Genomic DNA, 27,040 nt, shown 5'->3' on the forward strand with positions numbered 1-27,040 from the left:
ATGTGCAAAAGGACATGCCATATCCATCTTGAAATATTACAGGATGAAAGTGGTGTGCCAATGCACTATAGTATATCCTTTAAAATTAAAATTGCTCTTTAAATTTGATTGTTCATAAAAGTTAACCTTCAATAGTATCACATTTCTCTTCAACATCAATCACTTCAAGGAGTACTTACTTTTTTGCTTGGACCAAGCTTTGGAGGACTGTCCTCTGTGATGGTAGAACCCTTTAAAGAAATAAATAATGACAGATGTTCAAGATTTGATGTTTAAATATTCAATCACTGCCAAGTCAATATTACGACATAGATGATTTATGGGGAGTATTTACCACACCTCCCCCATCACATTACAGAGTTTTTGAATTTATATGTAATACAACTTGAAATTTTCACTCTAGTTTTGTCAGTCTGAATGCCTGCATACTGATTCATCACATGCATTTTCATCATATATACCACAGGGCACAACATAAACAATGGCCTGGTAGCCTGGGGCCACTAAGGATTGTTGTCGGGCCACCAAATTCATCTTTTGGTGGAAACTAAGATTCAATATAGATTGTTAGTTTTTGCTTTTATTTTGGGCCACTAGATATCTTTTTTCAGGCCCACAAAATTTCAGATTTAAAGATTTTAGTGGCCCGATCAGGACACCAGACTTAAAAGATAAAGTCGAAATCTCTATCCATACCTCAAAAGTATGTGCAAATTCTCTACATGAATATGAATGCCTTTAGAGCTATAGGGCTAAAATCATGTCTATCTGGGTGAAATGACGTAATCTACAGAATTCCTAATAGGTTTCAATGAATAACTTCATAAAACACACATCATCTGGTTCTTTGTTGAGACATTTCTTTCAGTACTTGTAGCTGCAAGCCCTGTTGTGAAATGATTATTGTTCTAGGACAGCAGTTTACTGAGTCAATGACAGCACTCACCAGCTGGTCACACCCACATCAAAGGTTGAAATTCCAGTGTATTTTGTGATGGTATCCACTGCTTTTGTCCACTGTTCTGTAAATAAGGATTTCCTCCTTGAAAAAAAAGAAAAAGAAAAAAAAAAGGCTGAACAATTTTACACATTATCTGATGTCACTCTGTTTTACTAGACTGGTCACAAAATGTTCCAATACAGATATGTAAATCATTTCCATATTTTTTTCCAATTTTTTAACTGTTAAAAGTGAAATGCACAAGCTGTGTGAGAGTGCAACTTCAAAGTTAAAAATCACAAAACGGGTCATTTACAAATACATACAGTGTATTTTGTAATTACCGTGAAACGATACATGAGACATACTTCTTATTTTCTCCCAAGCCCATGGCATATGACAATTTTCAAGGGGATTTTTCTTGCATTTTCTACAGAATCAACTTATCACAGCATTTCTTGTGAGATAACAGGATAAAATAATAGGAGAAATGGTGCCCTAAAATGCAGTCTTGATTGAAAAACATCTCTCTGCCTCCCCTGCTTTTGATTCATCAAACAAGTATACATAAGTTCTTGATTTGAGAACTTCTCACCAATACTTTGACTCTGTTTATAATACCCACTTTACAGATATTCCAAGCTTTTGCTTTCATAGCATTCTGGTTTTCAATTTATAGCACTATGTTGGTTTGCTTTTGTAATGTTTTTGCTTTTGTTTTTGTTTTTGTCTGGGTGTGTATGTGTGTGGAGGCAGGGGTGGTAAGAAGATTAACACTTACTGTGCACTGCAGAAGTACCGTTTTGCAAAGAGCCCTGGGAAAAGACAGGTATAAAATAGACATTGATAGTAAAACAGTTAGTCTCTACATCATGGGGATCTAGCAGTCTGGAGAATGGGGCACACTACTGTTAATTAGATATGATTCAAATCATCAACTGTAGTCTTCCATTAGGCATACAGGTTGCATGGTGAAATCATAAAAACAGAGGAATGCTTAAGATGTTTTCATTATACAAAAACTTAGAGAAAAAAAAAATCTTCTTTGAATATCTTCAGAAAGAAGGGACTGTAAACAACTAACTTTTGCTTTGTTCAGCCCTACACTTACAGTTCAGCAAAAAATATGCAACCACAAAGGTATCTCAGTCACATGATTTACTGGCTGAAAATGGCAAAAGAGTATAAAAATGTGAAATATATTTATCACATCAAGTGAAACTAGCACAGAAAAATGCAACAATCAAAACCTCCTCCTTTGCGCTGTGCAGTAGACTGTGGCTCATGTAGTCGTACCTTATGCCCACTTAAAATGTGGTATCTTTTCCCTTCTGTAGAGCGCTAATAGCATCAATTTGTCTTCTGGGGATTAGCGGAGAAAACAGTGCCATTGTAGTCAACCATACATTTGACTGTTGGCACTGTAAATCTTTTGTAACGATCCATAACTCAGAAAACAGGCTCCAAACTCATGGCCTCTAGTGTTACTGCAGCTGCATAATGGTTCACCCAAAGTCACTTGTTTGATATCTAAAATGGATTACATAGAATGCCTCGAGAGTCAGTAGCATGTACAAGAATGCAATAATTATGTTATTCTCAATGCACACTATCACAGTGTCGAGTTCATGCCACCGTAGTCTTCTCTGTTACTTACTTTCCAATTCAAGAACAGCTAGCAGCTTTCCATCTTCTGTGATGCACACATTGGCATCGTGTAGGGTATGAAAAGCAATGACTGTATGGCCAGGCATTTTCCACAGCACAGCTACCATGCAAATAGGGAGTAAAAAATTGAAAGGTAAGGTTAGAACTGAATACAAAAGCATAGCTGGGATGTATTATGAGAGGTAACAATACACGTCTACAGTTGCTGGAGTGTCTCCATTCATCAGTTGGTGTAGTAATGTCAAACTGCAAAACTCTTTGAAAAATTAGTTGTGATTTTCACGTTAAACTGAGCAACAAGTAAACTTTACTACTACAGCCTACTGAAAATATTTGAAATTGTTTTCACTGATCTGGATTTTATCAAACTATTATCAGTCAATCAAATAATAGTGTAGACAGGGCTGCACACTACTGTAAAAGTGGATATTTTCGCACGACTAATTTTTCGCGCTCGGCCGCATAAGAAGAGTTTTGTGTGTGTTTAATTAAGCGGAATCAAGATATAAACTAAGTACTGGAACATATGTCAAGCAAAAATATTTGTATGCTTTTATTTTCGCACTTGTTTGTGGTTGCACGAAAAGTGTGAAAATTTCAACACCGCGAAAATTCCACTTTTACAGTAACCGAATATTTTTTGTTATTTGTTTGTTTGTTTTTTTTTTTACAAAAGGTACCCAGTTTGTCCATTTTTTACTGGTCTATTCCTGAGTAACTGGTCTGACAGTGATGTTTACTGGTAACTGGACCGTCAAACCAGTGCTAGTGTGCAGCGTAGGTGTAGACATACACACATGCACACAAACATACAGTGTACATAGCACACACACACAGATAATTCAATCACTTAGGGTCTCCTTTTTTTTTTTTTTTAATGAATCATAAAGAGCATTTATCTTACACATTTCAAAACTATATTTTTGCAATCTAATCTCAGCACATGCACCCTCCTCCTGTAACAAACACTGCCTAGAGGCTAGGGCTAAGTTCTGCAAGAAGCTTCTAAGTTTAAAGGAAGCAGAGAAGACCCATTAAGATATGAAAAGATAAATGACGAATACAATAGGCCATAAACAAGATTCAGTGACATTCTTATGCCCCCCCCCCCCCTCCAGCCCCACTGATTTTGCCACAAATGTAGCTACAGTACAGTTAGTGATCTACTTTCGTATCCATGTCCGTGACCATGTCAATGTCAGATGTAACCCTGAGCTGAGGTGCGGGATGAATCATTATGAGAATGTAGATATCTCAGACAAATTCTTATTTTGCGAGATGTTGTCTACATGGTCATGATGGATGATGAAATCATAGATCAGCTATGTAAAACATGTGAGAATATTATTCTGTAACCCGCAAAAGGCAAAACATCAATTGGAATAATTTTGAGGTCAAAACTGTGCGTGGCCAGTATCTCTCATCTAGATGTGAACCCCTGGCCCTGGATTGTTTATTTTGGTATTTTTACTTTACAGTCATCTATTTCTAGTGGCGTAGTGCCCTGCTGATTTTGCCACACCACTCTCGCTCTCGACACTACCCTTCCCTTGCTCGCAGGGATGCACGCACTCACACACACATTTGTTTATTTGGCAAGTAGTAGTGGGGTATGAATCTATGAGTGGGGGACATGAGGAGAGCTCTTGTCACGCTAACTATACACAGCCCTGTCGCTGTACACAAGTGTTGCTAGTGTACGGCGTCTGGTCGGGTTATTGTCACACCAGCCCGACCAGACGCCGTGCGAAGCACGGCCAGCGCCTCTCGCAACACTTGTGTACAGCGACAAGGCAGGGCTATGTATACCTAGTTTAGCGACAGTCACACCACACACAAGACGTAGCACGTGGGACTAGTATCACGCTTCTTCACATTCTGATCATGGCCCCAGTCTAACAATAATGTAGATGTCTGCATTTCTACGCCTGATGCATCACAGGTATTTCATGATCATTTAAGCCTCTTCAACTGTCTCTTGAACAGAATAAAATCAGAATCGTACTTGCAATGCTTACCTCGATCCCGATGGCGGATGCAGGGACACTGCGCAAGAAATAAAGCCTTATTGGAGAAGTGTAAACAGTTGGCTCAGTTGTCAGCTATCTAGCAGCACACACGTGCGTGCAACGAGAATGCAATGCCATAAAAATGATGGATGTTGTATGGATGTGCTGGATGGATGCTAGCACGGAAATAGCATTGTTCATGAAAACAAAGGCGAGAAAACTTGCATTCTAAAGATGATGGACGTGATGTCAATAGTACAGTAGTAATACGATCGGAAGTCGTTTGTGTGTGCTGGGTTCGTGGATACAATCGGATGCGGCAAGAGCCTTAAAGTTCAGAGACGGAGATGAACTGGCTGTCCGCATAGCTCCTAGGCCTCATGAAAGGCGCTATTTAACACCTTAGAAATTTCCAATTGCATCCATGTATTTCATCACAAATCATCCGAGTGGGGCCTGAGGCGGTTGAGGCCGAAATTAATCAAATAACTAATTTGTGTCTTGACAGATCGAGGCCGGACGTGACTTGAGGTGCATGGTTGTGGTGTGTGATGCGGATCATGTGAAAACCAGGCTACTCAACTCTCGGATGTTCACTTATCCCGCCGAACATGGAAAGTCGCCATTTGATTATCCTGCCACCACAGCTAAACTTCATCTTTGATGCTGGTCGGGCCGGATGCTTGACATCTGATTAAACTCAGAGACTCCAACTCTCCCGTTTTCGACGGGAGATCTCCCGCCGAAAACCCATTTTTGCAAAATCTCCCGTTCTTCCGCTTATGATTTAATTTCTCCCGCCCTGGCTCTGTGTCTCCCGTTGGAAAGGATTTCTTACTTATTGCTATCATATGTTGAAAAATAAGCCTTAGCTAGCACTAGAGTCGAGAGCATCTAGAACCTGGGAATTTCGCGCTTCGCACACATCACTTGGAATCTCCCGTCTGCTAGGAGTTTCAGGCGGGAGAATCTCCAGATCAGACTAGGTGCTTTGGGTTGGAGTCTCTGTAAACTGTGTTCGTAAACACTTATACCTTGCCCCGAATGGAGGACTGTATGTTCTACACTTAATTAAGGACTGAATCTCATATTGTGAGATTACAGGATTTGCGGATTGAAGGACAACCTTAGCATCCAGCCATGCAGCAAAGTAATACCTGGTACTGCAAAACACATAAAAAATGGGGATAGCACAAAATGAACGTGAAGTTGACAGTGCAAATCATGAGCTCATCTGTCGCCAGATGCCAATGGTGGCAGCGATGCCATAGATTTTTGCCGGGATCGGACTCCGGAGGTCTTCTGGACTTGCTAGCTGTTACCAGATTCTGCTGGTAGTGAGGCCACATGTGCATTCATTCGGAGGATGGACAGACTTTTCGACTATCTGAACTCAAAGTCAGTAGTAGAATGGGAAGCAGGCCCATGATCGACAGAGACATCTCAATACACGTTGTTCAGGATCTGCGAGATGCAACAAAAAGAGCAAAACTCTGCTTCGGCAAACGCAAAACAGCATGGGTTGGATTAGTGGTAACCATCACGTCAGTGCTTCAAATCTGCTTCGACCTTAAATTCTATTAACCTGTCAAAGAATCCAAACACGTGCTAACATACACTCTACCGTATGTCTCAGGAGCACTTGGAGCCATTTTTCATCAGAATGAGAAGGTGCAACGGCTGGATTCACGAGCCAACTGCAACATTGAACAGACGGTTATGGGTCTACCGTATCCAACGCGCCCCTTCTTCATCTTCCCAGGTTGCTGACAACGAATTGAAGAAATGTGCAGACTGCATGCAGAGCTATAACATTTACTAGTAGTATTCTCAGGGCCTCGGGGAGGTGAGTCTCACCTCCCTGGCATTCTTGAGCAGCCAAGTGAATGTTATGACCACGTGCTGCATTATGGCAGGATATAATCTTGATATTGTCTCACGGCGTGCTCCCTCGCATATTTATAGGCCCAACGCGTATTTTGGGATAAACAATAATGAGACAGATAATAACTACTGGCTATGACTTATTAGCAATGCATGTATTCATCGAAAATGTGTTCATAAAATGATGCCAAAAAATGGTGTATTCTGCACGACGCGTCGTTCCCTGGGCCCCTATGTGATCTTCGTAAGAATTGATGGAATAACAATTGCAGAGTATAAGTAAACATGAGTTTGGTTACAATAGCCAAACATTTCTCGACAAACTGAACAGAGATCCCTCTGGGCCATTGAAAATGTCGGCCCTCCAAACTTCCAAAATGGTTAACTTTGTGACCCGATTGCGCTATACTAAGATCTCAATGAACAAAACATCAAAATGATAATAACCATGCACGTATAAAACGAAAGGACTCTTACTACTCTTTTGTACGTATTGTGGCGAATGTGGCTCTTATTTATTTTTTATTTTTTATTTTTTTTTGGCGACGAGGATAGGATGATCCAGATCACAGTGAAAAAGCCACGTAAGGGGACACTTCGCCTGAGTCGTTTGGTTGTGGAAACAGAATGGTATATGCACGTGGACGGAAAGGAACTTCTGCAAGAGAGGAAGGTGTTAACCCGATACTTTCACCGCGAGCCGTAGGAGAATTTGTTCGACTCTTCATCTGTAAAGAGAATGTAACATAGAGTGTTGGTTATATCAGTATTTTTCTAGTTCAAAATGTATTATAGTGTGTATAGTTATCGTATATATGCACAGGAGTAAAATTATAATAATATTCACAGTATTGTATACAGCGAAATCTGTGAAGTTTTGGAAGAACAGTATACGTGTACTTGCAGGCGCTTTATGTTAGATGAGTAATTATATGGCGGAAGCATCCATGAATGATTAATGCAGATTAGAATGGCATGTGCACGTATATGCGTTAAAAGTCACGTGTACAAACCTGTGTAATGGTTGTAGTTGGGTGGAGCATCCATGAATAGATAGCACAGATTATATGAGTGACAGCAATAAGATTCTGCTTGCAATCCAAGTTGTGAATCAATAGCAGTACAGATAATAACTGTATACATGTACACAAATGTATTTTAACTGATGTGTATACATCTCATGTTACTGTTGTGTATTGTGAGAACATTAACCATTTACTGATATATTCATACAATGTACCACAGATTAAAGGTACAAGGAATTATATGTCATGCAGGACCTCTGCAAGGAATGGATACTGCAAAATGAAGTTTGAAGGATATTTGCACACTCCATGAGACAAACACACATATCAATTTCGAGTGAGGAGTTGATAATCTTACAATGTATAATGTGTTGTGTACATATACACCTACTGTGTAAATAGGGTAGTGTATAATGAGTAAAAAATAATCTATGCGTCCTACGATCGCTGGAACAGCGATTACGTGGAGGGGGACAATGTGGAAAGATGGAGGAGAAGCGAGACAGAGATGACAGAAAGAAGAATGCCAAGACAGAGGAGAGGCGAGACGACAGAAAGAAGGAAGACAAAAGAGCAGAAGAAAGCGGAGGCGGAGAAAGAGAAAGAGAAGGTGGAAAGGCGGAGGAGAAGCGAGACAGAGATGACAGAAAGAAGAATGCCAAGACAGAGGAGAGGCGAGACGACAGAAAGAAGGAAGACAAAAGAGCAGAAGAAAGCGGAGGCGGAGAAAGAGAAAGAGAAGGTGGAAAGGCGGAGGAGAAGCGAGACAGAGATGACAGAAAGAAGAAGCCAAGACAGAGGAGAGGCGAGACGACAGAAAGAAGGAAGACAAAAGAGCAGAAGAAAGCGGAGGCGGAGAAAGAGAAAGAGAAGGTGGAAAGGCGGAGGAGAAGCGAGACAGAGATGACAGAAAGAAGAATGCCAAGACAGAGGAGAGGCGAGACGACAGAAAGAAGGAAGACAAAAGAGCAGAAGAAAGCGGAGGCGGAGAAAGAGAAAGAGAAGGTGGAAAGGCGGAGGAGAAGCGAGACAGAGATGACAGAAAGAAGAATGCCAAGACAGAGGAGAGGCGAGACGACAGAAAGAAGGAAGACAAAAGAGCAGAAGAAAGCGGAGGCGGAGAAAGAGAAAGAGAAGGTGGAAAGGCGGAGGAGAAGCGAGACAGAGATGACAGAAAGAAGAATGCCAAGACAGAGGAGAGGCGAGACGACAGAAAGAAGGAAGACAAAAGAGCAGAAGAAAGCGGAGGCGGAGAAAGAGAAAGAGAAGGTGGAAAGGCGGAGGAGAAACGAGGCAGAGATGACAGAAGGAAGGATGTTAAGATGGAGGAGAAGCGAGAGGACAGGAAGGAGGACAAACGAGCTCAGGAAAAGCAAGGTCGGGAAGGAGAGAAAGACGAAAGGAAGGCTGAGAAGCAGGAGAGCAGAAAGAGAAAAGCTGATGAGATCGATGCTACAAACCTGCCAACCATCAGTCTGGGTCTCGACCATGACGAAAGAAGCCTCTAGAGCCCCAGATACCACACCAGGTTCACCGGCACTGTCAGAGTCGTCGTCTTCCTCATCAAATGCTTCATTTCCAGCATCATCAGTAGGGTCAGTAGTTCCGGGGGGGGGGGGGGCGTTTCATCAACGAGTTCGTCGGAGGTTTTCACCGACAAATTTGCTATCAGCCAATCAGACGCAAGGATTTCAGTACCTTTTAACAGTTGTCGGTGTAAATCACTGACAAAAAGTTTCATGAAACACCCCCCAGATGAGAAGACGTCGGACAGGGACGTAGAGGAGGTGAATGAGGACGGGGTGATCCAGATCACAGTGAAAAAGCCACGTAAGGGGACACTTGGCCTGAGTCGTTTGGTTGTGGAAACAGAATGGTATATGCACGTGGACGGAAAGGAACTTCTTCAAGAGAGGAAGGTGTTAACCCGATACTTTCACCGCGAGCCGTAGGAGAATTTGTTCGACTCTTCATCTGTAAAAAGAATGTAAAATAGAGTGTTGGTTATATCAGTATTGTTCTAGTTCAAAGTGTAATATAGTGTGTATAGTTATCGTATATAGATACAGAAGTAAAACTATATTCACAGTACTCAAAAAAATAAATAAATTAAGAGCCACATTCGCCACAGTATCAACGAGTTATAACGAGATTACGCGTCCTTCGAGTATCAAACTTGAAAATGTAAAAATCTGGAGCGCAGTGACGACTCCATAAAATGTGGCATCTCAGATGACAGACTTAACCGACTGTAACTACAGACAACAATGTAGATTCTGTAAATACGTGTAAATGTTATGGAAATTCTTGATAATTGCGAAATTTTGAGCTGCATGCATGTGTTATCTTATATTTTGGAAGTTGTGAATAAGTTGTAATTAAGTCTATACAAAGCAGTTTCGCACTTGATACGATTCTCATAATCATGTGCATATGATAAAACGATATCTGTATAATTATAATACAATGCATTAATCATCAAGATGATTATCGAAGTGGTAGCAAGATATATTCATATTTCGATAATGATTTATTGTCATCTGTCAGGCTAGCACTAATGATTTTAATTCAAAGTGAAATACAACAAGACAATGCTTGTTTATAAGGCAGCACTTTCAACATTTCAAAATTGACCTTTTTTTTTTTTTTTTTGGGGGGGGGGTCTTTTTGTTTATTTCGCATCATTGCATTTTCCCCGAAATTTTGAATGTTTGTAATCAATTTAAAGGCCCGAATGGACTGCCAGAGAAGAAAAGTTATAAATATAGTGTGGAACCCGGCCATATGCAGTGGCGGATCCAGAGGGGGGCGCAACCGGCGCACGCCTCCCCCTTATTTCCTTTATTTTTCGTTAAAATGAAAGGAAATGAAAAGAAAAAAATAAAAGAAATAAAACCCGGAAGTGGCACTAGAAATATTAGTTGCCCCCCCCCCCCCCCCCTTTACAGAATTCCTGGATCCACCCCTGATATGTGTTAAACTTCCAACTCCGATACCAATGTGTGCATATGTGTATTTTTTTAAACTGCTTATAGTGGTTTTATAGGCCTATAGATATTTAAAGGACACTGTAGGTGTATTTCTATCACATATGCTGCATGGTGATCACACCAACCAGTACGTTGACAGGGCTTTGATAGACTGTACATGCTAAATGAAGAAACATTACACGTTATTTCATCAATAATATTTCCCCTTTTTTTGTAAGTGTTTTCATTCCATTTCATTTATTCAAATGTTAGTATGAAAGATAAAGTGCGGAAAGATCATGATTTTGTTATCAACAGCTTCGGTTGTACAGCGTATAGCTAATGACTGGTTGTTGTTGTTGTTGTTTACAATCTTCTCAGAAGTAACAGCTCTTAAGTGAGCATGAATACATTTTTCCTGCAATGATTTCTGTTTTCTTCCATCATTATTTCCGAGTTTATCTACAGCAGAATGTTTGTACAATGTATCATGTTATGCTTCCGCATGGACGTGGCATAATTGAAATTGCAGCAGATTTGGCGAAACAAATGCATGAAATAAAGTTGCTAAAACGGCATAAGATTAACCGATGATTGAACTGCGTCCTGTCATTAAATTCAATCGCGACTGTTTTCTCTCTCCTCCTCACTTCTCTGTGTTGTTTTTGTTTTGTTTTTGTTTTGTTTTGTTTTTTGTCTATCAGATTCACCTAGGCATATCCCCCCCCCCCATACTAAAACACTGCATTCGAATTTGTGTAATGAAACGCGATAGGTTGACATCTGGTCGACATCATTCTCGTATCTATAACAATATGTTCTCTATGTCAAACACATTAATGAGTAATACAGTATTTTATTCTTGTCACATTTGATATCTATAGGCCTACTGTGCTCCAGCAACGTCACAATAGTCACAATGGTTTAATATTCTTGCAGTCTACTCGACACTACTCTCTAAAAAAATCGAGTGAAAATATTCACTCTTAAAAGAGTGAATACAAAAAAGAGTGAATTTCGAGTGAAATTGGAGTGAATTTCGAGTGAAAATGTTCATTTTCACTCGTTTTGGAGTGACCTCAGGGATCACTCCAAAATCTTCGAGTAATCCCTGAGGCCACTCCAAAATGAGTGAAAATGAACATTTTCACTCAAAATTCACTCCAATTTCACTCTAAATTCACTCTTTTTTGTATTCACTCTTTTAAGAGTGAATATTTTCACTCGATTTTTTTTTAGAGAGTAGGATATAATGTCGAAATGACATAACATTATCGTAAAAACCAATATCTAAACAATAAAACACATTTTGTATCTGAAAAATAAAATGTGGTATAAAAAAAGGAAACCTGATGATTATATGAAAAGATATGACTTGAACGTAAACTGTGATTTAATCCCGGATCAGTCCGTGCGCTCCGTCTTCCAATTTCGGACGTCTCGTTATTTACGCACGCGTGAAAATCTGGCTGCTCATTATCTGTATATAATTATCATGGCAAAATGATTTTACAATCTCTTTGCTGTATGGTTCCTAGCACACGTTCTGCACCTTGGTTGTGCGTGTGGTATGGTATGGTTGTGAGAGATGCTATTTTCATCTTTATTGTAGTTATCCGAGAGCTGTCGGTTGTGTGCATCCACGAGCTCGTTAATTGTTGTTTTTTTTTCTTTGTCTTTATAGTAGTTTTCGTTTTTATGTTGTCCGCTTTCGTTTGTTCGTCTCTTGGCTTTTATAAATGTGTGTAGGCCTTTTCTTCTTTTTCCACCTGCTTTTCGTTTTTTCTTTACTTTGTTTTAGTTTGTTATTTCTGTCTGTTCGGTACATGTATATATTGTTTTATCGTTTTTATATGTTTTGTTTCAAAGGTGTACAGTGCCATGACCCCCACATATATTGTTTTATCGTTTTTATATGTTTTGTTTCAAAGGTGTACAGTGCCATGACCCCCACAGGTGTGAAAGTTATTATCGCCCATGCGCAGTCATTGTTGCACGCCCTCACGCAATATTATTGTAGTCACTCATATACCATGGACCAGGGAGGTGGGAGATGCTCCCTGCATGGACCTACTACTATATAGTAAGTCCATGCTCATACCCAAGTGACAAACTCTGTGTAATTGAGTGCATTAAATATGAAACAAGTGCTCTATACGTAACGTGCAGTGTAATGGCAGCTCTTTTAGATTAACTGACTGGGAATTTCCGGGAAGAGAAGTCCTCTACAGTCTGCTGAGCACAAATCTGATGCGTTTTAAATGAGAGCAGTACAAATAATGTTTCATTTCCCTCTAATAATGTAGGCCCTTCAGGCTTGATGCTCCATGTAAAACTGATCAAACATACAGATGAGTATAATACATACGCCTGTAGCTGTTCAATTACGATCAGACAGAGTTAAAAAGCTGGAAATTATGCAGGATCAAACGAAGAAAATTCTACCTCTTTTAAAGGTCTCCTTTTTATTGTTTGTCAGAACATGAACAGTTATTGAAACTTCTGGCCTGTTTGTGTCATTTTTACTATATATTTCAAAGTAAATTTCAACTTTGAATGACCGATAAGGGCCTATCCATCAATATCCATGCTAGCCATCCCCTCATACACTTGAGATCAAAAGGTAACTATGGAATAGTTTCAAAGAAATTGTGAACTGTATTACACATTCCGCAATTCTAAATACTTGCTGTCGTCAAGTGGAAGGGGAGTGATCATAGTATCCACAACCACTTTGAGGATTGTCGAAGGGAGGCACCGCAGGATCATAAGAATTATGAGAAGCATCCAAACCGCATGCTGGTTACCTTTATCTCCCTCTCAGCTGATTTGGATATATTATACTGTACACCATAAAGTCAAACACGTACACGTCATTCAGCTAGTGCCTTCCAGCTATCTATAGATTATAATATACGTGTATTCGCATATATATACAGGGTGGCCCAAAAAGAACGGAACACCTAAGATCTTTAATTTCAGCAATATTGTTGCAAATATGTCATTGTTTTGCATACTATTAAAGAGGCCATTCTTTTTCCGATACAATGACACCAAGTTCTTTAATTTTGGTTAATGTGTTATGATTTTTTGTCAACCCTTGCAATTTTCAAAATGTGATCATTTTGCACTCTCAGAGATACTGAAACCAGCGACAATTCGGCTTGTCATAGAACCAGTAGCGTTCACAATGTGTGGAATGTGGGGCGGACAATGACAATCACACAGTCCGCCCCACATTCCACACACTGTGAACGCTACTGGTTCTATGACAAGCCGAGTTCTCGCTGGTTTCGATATCTCTGAGAGTGCAAAATGATCACATTTTGAAAATTGCAAGGGTTCACAAAAGTGGTCCTAAAATCATAACACATTAACCAAACTTGATGAATAAACTTGGTGTCATTTTATTGGAAAACGAATGGCCTTTCTATATAGAATGCAAAATAATGACATATTTGCAACAATATTGCTGTAATTAAAAATCTTAGGCGTTCCGTTCTTTTTGGGCCACCCTGTATATATATATACACACACACACGCACACACACACACCCACTATTGTGCTAAAATGGCGTAAAATTATGCAAAATCAATGCATGCTCACGAATCATTCATCAAACCGGATGTTACTCTTATCGTCAAATTTGGGGTTAAACAAAATCAGGTAGGCAACTCGACAGAGAAAAACTATTTATTGCACAAACAGATAGTCCTATATCACAATGATTCACTTTCTCTTATACTAAATCAAAATTAGATAATAAACCAGCTGTATCAAACATGAATCTGAAAATCTATCATTTTTTTTTTTTTAGCTTGATGTTTAAAAACTACACTCATCACGTTCTGTCACATATGAAATAATACCATCTTCCTTCCATGGGCTGGATTTACAAGGTCTCGGGATGAACGCACATCAACTTGAACAATATTCGTTTGCTCTTTTTATATACAATATCCATTATAAGGGCTACACAAGTAGAGAGAGAAAGTGCTGAAAAAAGGAAAGAAAAAAAAACACCTTATACGCATTCATTTTCACTATAGGTCCAAAATATGATTATTATTGTGAAGTCATATCTACCTAGAATATACCTCATCTCAACAATTCCCATGAAAGATGTCTCCATTCCAATAAGATATCAACATTTCTATAAAGTCCGTTCTCTCTACAATTCGATGACGATGAAATGATAAGGATGTGTCCCCAATCCAACAAAGATTATACATATATATATATATATATATATATATATATACCTTTTTCTCATATCGGAGATAATATCTTCACTCACAGTATACTTTTAGCCAGTTGATGGCATCTAAACATTGTAGAACTGATATTTCTAATTTGTGACGACAACGACACCACTGCGTCAGCAAATTACAGGGATGGCATAGTATTGGTAGAGGTGAGAATTGGGCTTTTAACTTTTTTGCGAGATTTCAAGAAACCGTTTGTAAAATAGTACAGAGCGTACCTTTCTAACAGGAATTCAAAGTTTATTTGATGAAAGTCGGTTTTGGAATGGCTGAGACATCCAAAAATAAAGTAAAACAAAGCGATCGTAAGAAAAAGTGGGTCCCACATTTTATTGGAATTGCTCTGTTTCGGGTATCTCAGCCATTTCAAACTCAATTTTCATCAAATAAACATTGAATTTCCTTTGGAATTACATGCTCTTTCATATTTCATAAGAGGTTTCTCGTAATCTCATCCCAAAATGTTAGAAACCCGAGGTTAGGTCTCAACCAAAACTATACGATCCCTTTAACCTAATAAATTTGAAGACTCTAGAGGCGAGAATACGGTATAAATATACAAGTAAGATTGTTAGCGTGACAATTTAAAAAAAAAAGTAATATTTGGTCAAAAAGCGCAGACGCGCTCATGCTTGTTTAAATTTTCACCTGTCCAAAACTAAATGTCTTCGATTGATTGCGGATACGTGAATTAATATTGATTTTCTACAAGCATGTCTATTTATATCCATTGAACTCGTCACGATTCTTGACAGATAATGGACAAAATGATATCAAACCATTTAGTACTGCATAATATTATGCCTAAAACTGTTTTGGAATTAAACCCGAAATTGTTCCAACATTAATGGTCTGAGATTAAAGGTAACAGATAAATTATGAAGAGAGATGCACACTTTATTTGTACTTTTGTTATCAAAACATCGTCACAAATCACTTTGAACCCATTATTATTATCAATAGCTCATCGAAAAATTAAAGATATAGGTACAGTGAAAAGATAGATAAAAAAGACAATTTTGATGCCTTCAGTTTCAAAGCATTATTACAGGCATAATTCTTAGAAGTGAAAACGACTGTTTGTTGTGTGTGTGTGTTTTTTTTTTTTTTGTAAGTACAATGTACATGTAACATATTTGAAAGAGCGTCTACACAGTGTTTTACCCTGATATATATAGTCTCTATGCGTGGGATTGTTACTTTATACTTAAATTTACAGTAGTATAAGGGTCTCTTAAATGAATCCAGACAATCTAACACTTGAAACCTGGCGGAAGTGGCTAATTCAAATTAATCAAGCAAGAAAATTAAGGATGGATGCATGACTGTAGAAGATTTTTGTGAAAACACGGAGTTCATAATAATTTTTCAAACGTTTTAAATGTCCTTCTTGAATCAATGAGAGGCAATTAGGTATTCAAAGAAATTTCAAGATGAGTTTTAAAAAAATGCTAAACTGGGGTCCCTTTCATTAGACGAACCGCTTGCAGCATCATGGCTGGAAAGTGGTGGATTCTACATGTATTTTCATTCTGCGTATTTGAAGGAATTACCAAGATGCAATATCTTATTACATTCTGCTCGATTTATTTCACTTCACACAATTGATTTGATTTATCAATACACAAATTGTCTCATTCGCTAGAGCGGCGTTTAGAATTAATTTGAAAGGGATGCATATTGAATCATACAAGTTTTTATCACGATTATTTTTCTATACTCTTATCTATTCTATTGTTTCTCGTCAACTCGATCCGTGCTCCCCGATTTCCTTAGTTGCTACTTGCCGTGTCGACGCTCAGACTTCGCTGATTTCGTTTGATGCCGAGTACGTGAAGAATTTGATCGAGAGGGACGTGGTGAGAAGGGCTCTCCTGCTTGAAATTCAGCAAAATTTTTCCATCTGACATGGGCAAGGAAAAAAAAAGCATACAAAGACAAACAAATACTCCCAAAATGTAATTGGGCATAATGCATTGTAACAAATATACATTATTAGTAGTATATAGGTAATATATCAGTGCAGATAGTTCGAACAAAGTGTTATATATCAGTTCCTTGTAAATTAACAGTCATCACTTATAAAAATTTACCATATTCAGCCCGGTCTTTCCAGTGACATACTTGCGGGAAAGAGGCTTATTTGCCCAAAACCCCTCCCTCCCCGGTAATGCCGAAACCGTATGTGTAGGAGCAAGTCGGCCTTTAATTGCTTTTCCTTAACAATATTGATAGTGATGATTACATCATCAATAACCTCATAATGTTATTTTAATTTACACAGAAGAGGAGAAGAGAGAAATGAAGATGCTAAAGGAAAAGATTGAGAAGGAAAGGGAAGACATCGAAGAAGAATAGAAGAAAAAAAAATAGGTGAAGAAGGAAAAGAGGATGTGTTTGTTTATCGTATTATGTGTTATTCAGAGTAAGTTTGAGTTGCCTGAACTCCGGATTGAATGTATTATTACTGTAAATTTTTTCTACTCTGAACACAGAGTCAAACATAGAAAGACACAAAGGTGAACACACACATACACACACATATACATGAGTAAAAACGTACACAAACGCAAATGCTTCTTCTTCTTCTTCTTCTTCCTTCTTTTCTTTTCTTCTTGTCTGTTTTTTTTTTCATATTATCATTATCTTTACTATTACTATCGTGTTTTTTTTCAATTTTTTATATTTTATCAGTGTTATCATAATACTATTATTCTAGTTTTCACAAAAAAAAAAATATATCAAAACTTAAAACGCACCCTTTCGGCAGACTGGATTGGGAGTATAAGAGGGGTACTTTGAACGAGTGTTATTCAGTGATTGGCGATGCTGCCCATCCTCCGGTACAACCCAGGGAAAGATGATTTTGTAAGACTGTGAAACTTTGCTCTGATCAAAATATTGATTGTGTTCACGTGTACGGAATGATTACAACTTAATGAGATTAGTAATGTTTAATCACTCTGTTGGTGATGTTTCACAGTATTAACAAGGGTGTGTCTGTGTGTGCTATGAGCAAATGTAAATGATCTTTGAAATACAAATACTTTAACTCTATATTTCAAAGAAAGAAATCAAGAAAAGTATCCCGTTCAAGTAAATATTCTCCAAGAAATAAAGAATAACAGAAATTCTGTATAATATAAGGCTTATTCATTAAGAATTCAAATCATCACACCTTTGTCGACTATGAGCGTTCCACCGATCTGAAGAGAATCTCCGGACAAGTTTCCAACGATACCTTCTTTATGCGCCTGTGAGTGTAGATCAAACAAACAAACAAACACGCTGACGTTTGATGAATAAAGCCCACATTTTCTCAATTAAAGACGAAACAAAAAAAAAAATCATAATTATATAATATGAGAAATTTGGACTCGGCTGAGAGGCTTCTATAGTACTAAATCCTTCGTTGTGTGAATCAGTGTGTCTACGCCTGTGTATGACGCGAGTGTATAGTAATCAAATACAATAGCAGCCATTCGAGGTGTCCACAATGTTGCAAGCAAACAACAATTAGCTGTGCAAAGAAAAATGTTTTACGTAATACATAAATTAAGGCGAGGACACAGTCTTGTAAGAGCCTATAGCTTTCACCTGCGAGACATTAGAGTCTGTACATTTACCAAGCTGAAAACTTAGAGGATATTTCTTTTTCTTCGTTGCTGACAGTGCCTGTTTTAGTAATGACAATTGAAAATGTACCAACAATACCTGCATGTCATAGAATGATAATGATAATGAATAACATTTATATAGCGCTTGATACTGATGTTTCTAAGCGCATATTATTATGCAGGCTATACTGGCAACTTTATCATACCTTAAAAGTCAAATAAAAGATACGAAGTATACTGTATGGTACTGGTTATCATACACCGTATCCACACTCCTTGTATAATGTAACAAGCACAGGTAAGGCATATAGACTTCTATACACAAACATACAAAATATGTTAATTACTCTTTTGTTAAAGCAAGTAATTAGGTAGGAATGTGTGCGTTATCTGCGTCATTGTAATTTGATGTAGCTGCTATAACTTTATGGAGGTGTATGACTAAAACAGTAATTCAAACCTTTATACATTCTTCGATTTGATCCAGGTAGAATTACCCCCCCCCCCCCGAAATCTTGCGATACATGATGAAAGGGGAAATCAAGTCCAAATATAAGTTAGTCTGGTAAGAAAAAGTAAAATATTACGAGTTTGACGATAAAATGTTGATCGAATTGGGTGATGAATAAAGGAGATATGAATCATATGGCAAAATGAGCATAATCCTCTGACAACTTGCCATGTATAGTTTGTACATAAAATTTTGAAATTTCCAGTTTTTCATTCAAGCGCAATAATTATGCCCGAGGCTTAAATCCTGGTATATCTAACTGATCACTGTTCTAAAGCTATTCAACTAGGAATAACATCATGTCTCAGACTTCAATGAGAGAAACATTGAATTTTAGTCATTTTCTTTTTTATTATACGCGATTGATGGAAAATTGTGAGGTTATGACATGTTAGCCTACTCATTTGCATATTCATATCCACTGTACATGAACTGTTTTGCAGAAATTCCCAAACTTCAAAATGTCATAACTTCCTTATTTTTCATCCGATTTTAGTCAAATTTTTATTGTTGAACCCGAAAGACTTTACTCTTTTTTTAATTAATAAACTTTATTCGAATGGATTTCTATTTTAAATCAGAATACCTTAGAAATGGCGTCTACCGTCTCCGGAAGAATAAGAGCGCGCATGATGTTCAGCACATTGTAGCGCTTGAACTTCAGGTCGCTGTAAGTCTTCTTGTGCATGTCAGTATAGAGTTCTGTATGATAACGGGGGAAAAAACGCAGAACAAGAAGACGGGTAATATCAAGTAAATTATCGTCACCATCATCGCTACCCAGCGATTGACCTCCACCAGGCCTTTAGTAGCAATGATAACACCGACAGAGCATTCAATAACTGATGTCAACATTGGATATTACATCAAATGATGATGTCAATATCATTTTATAAATAGCAATATTGGGATAAGCTATGACGATCATAATGAGTACACAGATTGCGATGTAATGTAAATTCAATATATCTAGAATCTAGAAGTCGTTCTGGGATCAACGCCGAACGGTGTCGACCCAGTGATCGCATAATAGCATCACTGCGGGGAACACATTAGCGTGAAACACAATGGCTTCAAGTTGTTACTCAAACAATCTCTTCAAATACCCCCCCCCCCTCCATATATCATGCATCTAGTCCTTGATATTACTGCCTGCGCCGATGACCAAACCGTCGACGTCGTCACTCACCCCCTTTCCAGTAGCCTGTGTTGAGGAACTCCTGGGCACCGAGTTCTTCGTGCCCGATCCCGACCAGGCGGACATTGGCCGAGTCGAGGAGCGGCTTCAAACTGCTCAGGTCTCGGGCGCCCATCCGACACACCGGGCAGCCAAACCGACGCATGAAGTGAATGACACAAGATGTTCCTCCTTCCCATAACGTCGACAACTTCACCGTCTGAGCATTCAAAGATAAAATGGACATTGTGAACATGATAGACACTCTAGCATGTAAAACAATGGAATATCACTCTCTAACACAAAACACAATAACAGCAGCACCTAGAGGGAGGGAGAGAATTGTACGAATCGCCACAATGTAGTGTCGAAAAGTGTAACAAATTTAAAGTTCTCAGAACGTATGCCCATCACGAAAGAAAAATGTTATTTGGCTGGAAAGAATTGCGTTAAAAGTTTAACTAGCAATTGTGAAGCTTTCAGAACAATCTATAATCGGGTTTTTTGTAATCTTACTGTTATCATTATCATCATGATAAACCCAAATTTAGTGTTGGATGAAGTAGTGCAATCGTTATATCATTCTGATGTCGTAATTACATTTTGTAAGGTAGTCACTACTGTCAGTGCAATCACGCGATTTTAATAGGCCTATTTGCTGCGATGTGAGTACTTGAGTATTATTTGATATCAACTTTAACGACGAAAAATAAACATCATGTCATGAGTAGCATTAACGATAATTTTGCTCCTGTATCATTCAATTTTTTTCGACAACAAAATAAGTAAACATTAAATCGGCCTAGAACTTCGGTAATGAACGAAAAGAGGCTAAATGGCGACAATTCAATAGAAGCATGGGCTACTCACCTCGTCGATACGCACGTTTTTGATGAGATTGTTTGCTATTTTGCTGGATGTCTCCATCACTGATTTGCCTTCGCCGATGATCTACGGTTCCCTTTGCACTAAAAGGTCTGAAATATTCGCCACGATACCTACTCAATAATCCGCGGTCTAAGGCGGCCTTCATGCAGTATGGAGCTCTCTGTGCCGAACAGCTCTTATACTAAAAGCATTTTCCCACAAGTTGTTAATTCACATGAAAGCGAGGCGACAGCTTTTAACTCCGTCGTGAAATTAGCGTTACGAAATCCACGAAAAGTAGGCGGGATTTCGTGTTCAACATATTCTTAGTACGGATTGCATTGTCACCGAACTTGCGCACGCATTTTATGGTTGACAGTATACAATGTATCCAGTAATATTATGCGGTGAGGTATTAAAAAAATGCTGCCATGTTCTAACATACAAAGTATTATATAATCAAAGACTTAAACGTAGTTAATGAATGTGCATCTTACCGCAATATCAAGATAAATCAAAATTTGTGGGTGATGAATGTATATTTATTTCGGCAGTAAACTACGACATTTTACTCATTATGTGATGTGTGGTCACTTTTATTCATCAATTCAAGCTTTTGTTGTATCCTTCTCGACGAAACTAAAACAACTGGGGCATGATGAACTCTGGAGATCAGATTAGAAACTAGAGAGAAGATAGCAGATGACGGTCAAATCATGGGACCGAAGGGATGTATGGTATAATTGACTGGGGAGAAATCATCGGACGCCAAACTCGGCTGCGGATCTGGCTGCTTATCGAATTGCTTACAACGTTATTACCATTAGCGCGTCTATTATTTACGTAATAATAGGTCATTTTGATGAGCGCGCAGTTGGGTCTCACTCAAGTCTCACTACGCGACGCCTGTCAGTCTACGTAACAGCCGGTCTATGGCAACCACCACGCCTGCCGTCAGCAGACAACAACAAAAGTATTTAGCTAAGAGTAAACTACACAGTTAGCGTGAATAGCCTTTTGCAATGACATTATGGTATTTTCAGTGTTAGAAGACCACGTAGATATAGCAAAATGAAGAAAAAGAGATGCAAAAAACATCGTGGCGGAGGCAAATCGAGGTTCACGTCAGAGGAAAGGAAAAGTAGAACAAATTCGACCACAGCACATTTCCGCCATAATATCACCAAACTATGTTCTTGCGTTGGTAAGTGAATTACGCAATAATGCTGAGAAACTATCTGCAAACATGTCCAAACCAAATGGCTAGCACGGAACTACTCGTACTTTTCTCAAATCTTTATCAAACAATTAGTGTTCTCCTTGTCCATATATGCATGTTTACATTTTCTCAATTGTTTGAACTAGGCCCTCTACCTGTAAATCATAAGACCTTTTTTTTTTGTTTAGACTGCTATGTTTTAGTTGTTATTTACGTGCACAAATTTGACTCTAATGTGATTGTAACTTATGCTGTTCATTTATTCATTCCCCCTCTATACAAATGGTTAAAGTTCCTATTCAAAGCGCTTGGAGCAAGTCCAAGACAATGAAAGCCATTCGTAGTTGAAATGATGATGATACACCATAAGAACAAAAAGACTGACTAGCTTAGATCGTTTTTACAAAATCGCCATCTTTTTGTAACCCTCGATTATTCACGCACTTACAATGTACTAAGCATTGGCTGTTGCATAAGATGGTGGAGAATAGAAGAAATTGTCGATGGTGATTTGCGCCATTCTGCCTCTGCAATTTGTCTCTAACCATACAGGCAACCAAAAGACGACGAACCCCAGTTCGAGCAGTCAAGACGACAACATGCCAGAGTGTATTTTTAACCTGGATAGACATGAAACGTACGTTGATCACAAGGAGCATACTTCATAACACAGAGCTGTAATGTTACCAGCTGATAACTGCTAAAGTGGTCTGTTTCATCATCTCTTGTGTACGTTTATTCCGCATTCTTATCTCTCCAACTGATCGAGACAAGTGCTGATCCATGTATCCTGTATGTTTGCACTTTGATGTCTTTCTTTTGGTATAGGTATTTAAAAGGGATATGATTTTAAGCCTTATTTCGATTGGGTTGCTATACTCGGTAGTTACAGATGTCGTTAGTTGGGGGCATGTAGAAATTAATGAAGGAAATATATGCAACATGCTTGAAAACACTGACAGGGAGAGTATGTAAACGCTGTTACCATCGACAGCTTGATTACCTGCAAGTCAATGGCATCTGATTTGGCAATCCTGGAGAATCATTTTGAACGTTTAAGTAATCATTGCCATCAGTTGGGTGACTCCATTAGAGTCATTCGACTTTGGAGTCCCTTGTATATCATCTGTTGTCTCGAGACAATCAAGTCTTCTGCTTCTTTTCACTAATATAGAATAATTCTCCAAATATATCACCCAGTCTCTCAGATCTATCCTTCTTCGTAGCTACATACTTTGAAAATCCTCCTCTGTTGTATATTCTCTCTTTCTTTCTCTCTTTTGTTTTCTTCCTTCTCTAATTTTCTGTAAAATATATCTCTTGAAACAATATCATTATAGGATACCATTCTAAATGTGTCAGTTGTAAATGACTAACACATCCAAGACCGCATCAAATCTGTTTGTTTTATCATCAATTGTTAGTTCATTATTCATTAACATTATTACCAATGTTTGTTTTGGTCGTGTGCTCGTCAGTTCCTATGTCAAAAGAGAAGTAAAAGACTAACTGACTTAATTGTCACGAATTTCAGCGTTTACAGAGAGCGCACCGCCGTGTGCTTGCAATCCCGTACCACGGGCGAATCTTCGTCACTCTCACACGATGAAATCCCTTGCTGCGAAAGTGTGACTGCCGACATTCACCAAATCATGTAAGTACACAAAGCTTCATCGATGTAATTATCAAAGTCAACAAACGAACAAGCCATAAGTTACTTACTGTTAAAAAAAAAACAAAAAACAAAAAAACCTGTGTGATTGACCGCGCAGCAAATATAACGAGCAAGAAACAAAATTGGTAATGTCATCCTGCTTCGCAACTCCGGCGAGTTCTTAAAACCTGCAATATTTTCATTCATTACTCGGGCAAAGGAAACTGGCACTGTAAATCTTAATTGATGGTTGCTATGGGGACGTATGCTCCCCCACAGTATCATCGGAGTCCAGTTGAAAGGAAACAAACATAGCTATGTCAACATCAGTTCATGGAAATTAAAGATAATGGCAAGGACAGAAGAGCACTTACACACAAAAGTAATCAATAACTGTTTCGCCATCAAGCGCGGAAAACACACTTCTGTGTTTTGGTTTTAATCGTTCACTAGTAATTGCGATTTGTAGAGTTCATTGTATTCATTAGGAATGGAAACACTTGTCTTTGTATTTCAATTTTGGTACCTAACCTATTTTTGTTGCTGATGTTAATAGGCTTGTAGTCTTAATATTTACATGAAATACTTTAAATGACAACACATTTTAAAAAGTTAAAGGTGCTGCTTCTCTTTCAAATTTGCATCTTTAATTTTCAAAAATGTCCATGTGATCTCTGTGTCTGTGTATTATGTCTTTCAACTTTGTAAGAAAGTATCTATCACTACATCCGTAGTTTATCATATCTATATATATGTATACACAATATATATATATATATATATTTATTTATTTATTTATTTATATATATACACATAAGGTATGAATAGTATGAATGTAAAAAGAGATAAACGACTGTGTTTTTCTTTTTTCTTTTTTCGGTAGGGCTATCATGAAATAGAAAAAAATCTTTGCAGTGAAACATAACGAGAAATGTTTTTGAATTATTGTTTTTAGAATTACTATACACATTTTAATCCAGCAGCCTTAATAAATAGCTGAAATTAATAAAATTGATATTTGTTTTTGCATTTATATTCTTCTTGTATTTGCCATATGTTTTGTGTATATATATATATATATATATATATATATATACATATGTTTTATATACATACATATATAGAGTATACATACATACACAAGTATTTCTTATACCCAAAATATCGTACATGCATTATCTCACAAGGTCTCGGGTGCCGGACTCTGACAACGCTTACCCACCTTTGGTAAGGATCGGTTTATATTCCAGTAAAATTTTTTAGGTGTATTCACGAACATTGTTTTGCATTTTTCGAATTCCATTTAAAATGTCGATTAGAAAATTGGTAATGAAATTACTCTTTTCCTGAATATAATGTCAACAAGGTTGTAGATGCATATGAGATTTGTTCCTGATTACTCGACGAGTTAACTGCGCACAGTGAAGTTTCGAGGCAGCTTCCATTCATGGCAACAATAATTATCAATTAGTGAGAGTCTTGTCCTTGCTTTTTGTGTGTTATAGTTCAGATTTCAGCCTGAATAATTTTAATTGAAAAAATAAATAGTGAAATGAGAGCTAGCAAAAAGCCCTGTTCGCACAAGTACAGCCTGGTACTCAAGTGTGTACACTACATGGGTGTGTAGATATGCCACTGTAACGCGGGAGATACAACGATGGCTCTGATTATGCACACAACACTAAGATTGAGTGGCTAAATCTTCTCTTTGCGGCGAATATCAATACGCCATCTTGTGATCAAAATTGCGATTCTGACGTCCTTTTCTCGTACTGGTATAACCCCTACATGATCAATAATATATAGTGTGTGCATTTATCTTTCAGCAAGAAGCAACAGACGGTAGAGAAGCCCCTTATTTCGCCGCATACCTCCGAGAGTTAACGAAATATCCCGAAGAACCACACTTGAGGCGTAGTTTTGCAGCCGAAGATCACGCCGAAGAACTGGCTCTCCCGCGGATGTCAGCGAGGACTCGAAGCGATGGCTCAATATCTTTGCCAGGGATCATAAATGAGGGAAACGGAGAGGGGACACAAGAAGCATCCAGTCTACGGGATGAAATTGCTGCCGACATAGTCAAGAGTTCCGATTTCTATCAACTGGCCTGCGACGAATACAATGACGATTCGTGGCTAACATCTGCATACGAATGCATGACTTCAGAGGCAAGAGTCGATTTGATAGCAAGAGATGAGTCCTCCCCCTCTGACAACGATGAATTGTATTCTTCTTCCGTTTATGTAGATCTTGACACTAATGAGGCGGGAAGATACAAAGTGTCGCCTAGTAGGGAAAGTGAATCGGAAGACATGGAAACCCGAACTACAGATGACATATCATTTTGCTCAGAGACCGACTTGGCATTCATTGGGCAGAGAGAAAGTGATAGCTGCAGTGAAGAAACTGTTGTGGAAGCTTTTGCAAATGCCACTTGTGGGTCACCAGAAATAGAAAATGAAACAGGTCAAAGTTATGTCGGACGTTCAGACTTAGAGTTTACCAACAGCAGAAATAGAACTAGTGACACCATCACCCGAAACAGCGTAACGGGCATTCGCTTGGTGGACGAAGTGAAGACATTGATCTCAGAATTGATTGAAGTCTGCACCCGGGAGAAAGGGCGCGTCCGGATCCCTGTTGCTGCGCATGGCGACCAACCGCCAGCATCTGCCATCTCCTCGACAGGAACACAGACCGAAATAGAGGAGAGCTCTGTCTGCCGGCCTGCACAAAACGTGCCTGGTGATGGACAGACGTTGGATCATTCAGAGATTAGTGACCATCTCGAATGTATTTTGGAAGAAAACGAAAGCTTAGATGCTGTGAAGGAGGAAAGATTATCTGCAGCAGCTCGGGAGGAGGAACCCGCGATGGCTCTTGAGAAACCACTCATTGCAACATCATCGACATCCACAGAACAAAATGAAGATGACCCGCACGAATCTACATTTTCACCTGATGTCACTGAGAACTTTCCGACTGGGTTTCACACAGAAACTTACGTGGACAGCGACGTTTCTGATACTTATATCACAAATCTAACGTCTTCATGTTCAGAGGAAGAATTATCATCGAATTACGAAGCAGAGCACTGCGGAAGTGTCATTTACACCGATAATTCTGCTGATGATTTTCGCGTACTACAAGAAACTGAACATGCTTCAGCATCTATCGCCAGCGAAAACGGCATCCGCGACACCACCACCCCCAGCAGAACAACAGGTAATAATT

The 27,040-nt window shown here is 38.6% G+C and overlaps 2 protein-coding genes across 2 annotated transcripts in view; both read right to left on the reverse strand.

Moving 5' to 3' along the window:
* Positions 1–27,040, reverse strand: part of LOC139743103 (uncharacterized protein sll1178-like) — a 55,141-nt gene that overhangs the window by 18,143 nt on the left and 9,958 nt on the right. The window contains exons 2-5 of the mRNA XM_071653609.1: positions 2,598–2,708; positions 1,722–1,755; positions 947–1,042; positions 180–230 (exon numbers count right to left, since the gene is read on the reverse strand). Coding sequence (XP_071509710.1) covers positions 180–230; positions 947–1,042; positions 1,722–1,755; positions 2,598–2,694 — 278 coding nt within the window. The 5' untranslated portion in view covers positions 2,695–2,708. The remainder of the gene's footprint in view (positions 1–179; positions 231–946; positions 1,043–1,721; positions 1,756–2,597; positions 2,709–27,040) is intronic.
* Positions 16,530–21,162, reverse strand: LOC139743097 (prostamide/prostaglandin F synthase-like). Its single transcript, XM_071653605.1, has 5 exons — positions 20,937–21,162; positions 20,079–20,286; positions 19,476–19,591; positions 17,940–18,015; positions 16,530–16,664 (listed from the first exon to the last, which is right to left on the reverse strand). Exons 1-5 carry the CDS (start codon positions 20,991–20,993, stop codon positions 16,534–16,536), a joined length of 588 nt encoding a protein of 195 aa, XP_071509706.1. The 5' UTR covers positions 20,994–21,162; the 3' UTR covers positions 16,530–16,533.

This window comes from Diadema antillarum, unplaced genomic scaffold (assembly GCF_040938485.1).
Source record: "Diadema antillarum isolate AM-2024a unplaced genomic scaffold, OU_Dant_1.0 seq00001048_RagTag, whole genome shotgun sequence".
NCBI lineage: Eukaryota > Metazoa > Echinodermata > Echinoidea > Diadematoida > Diadematidae > Diadema > Diadema antillarum.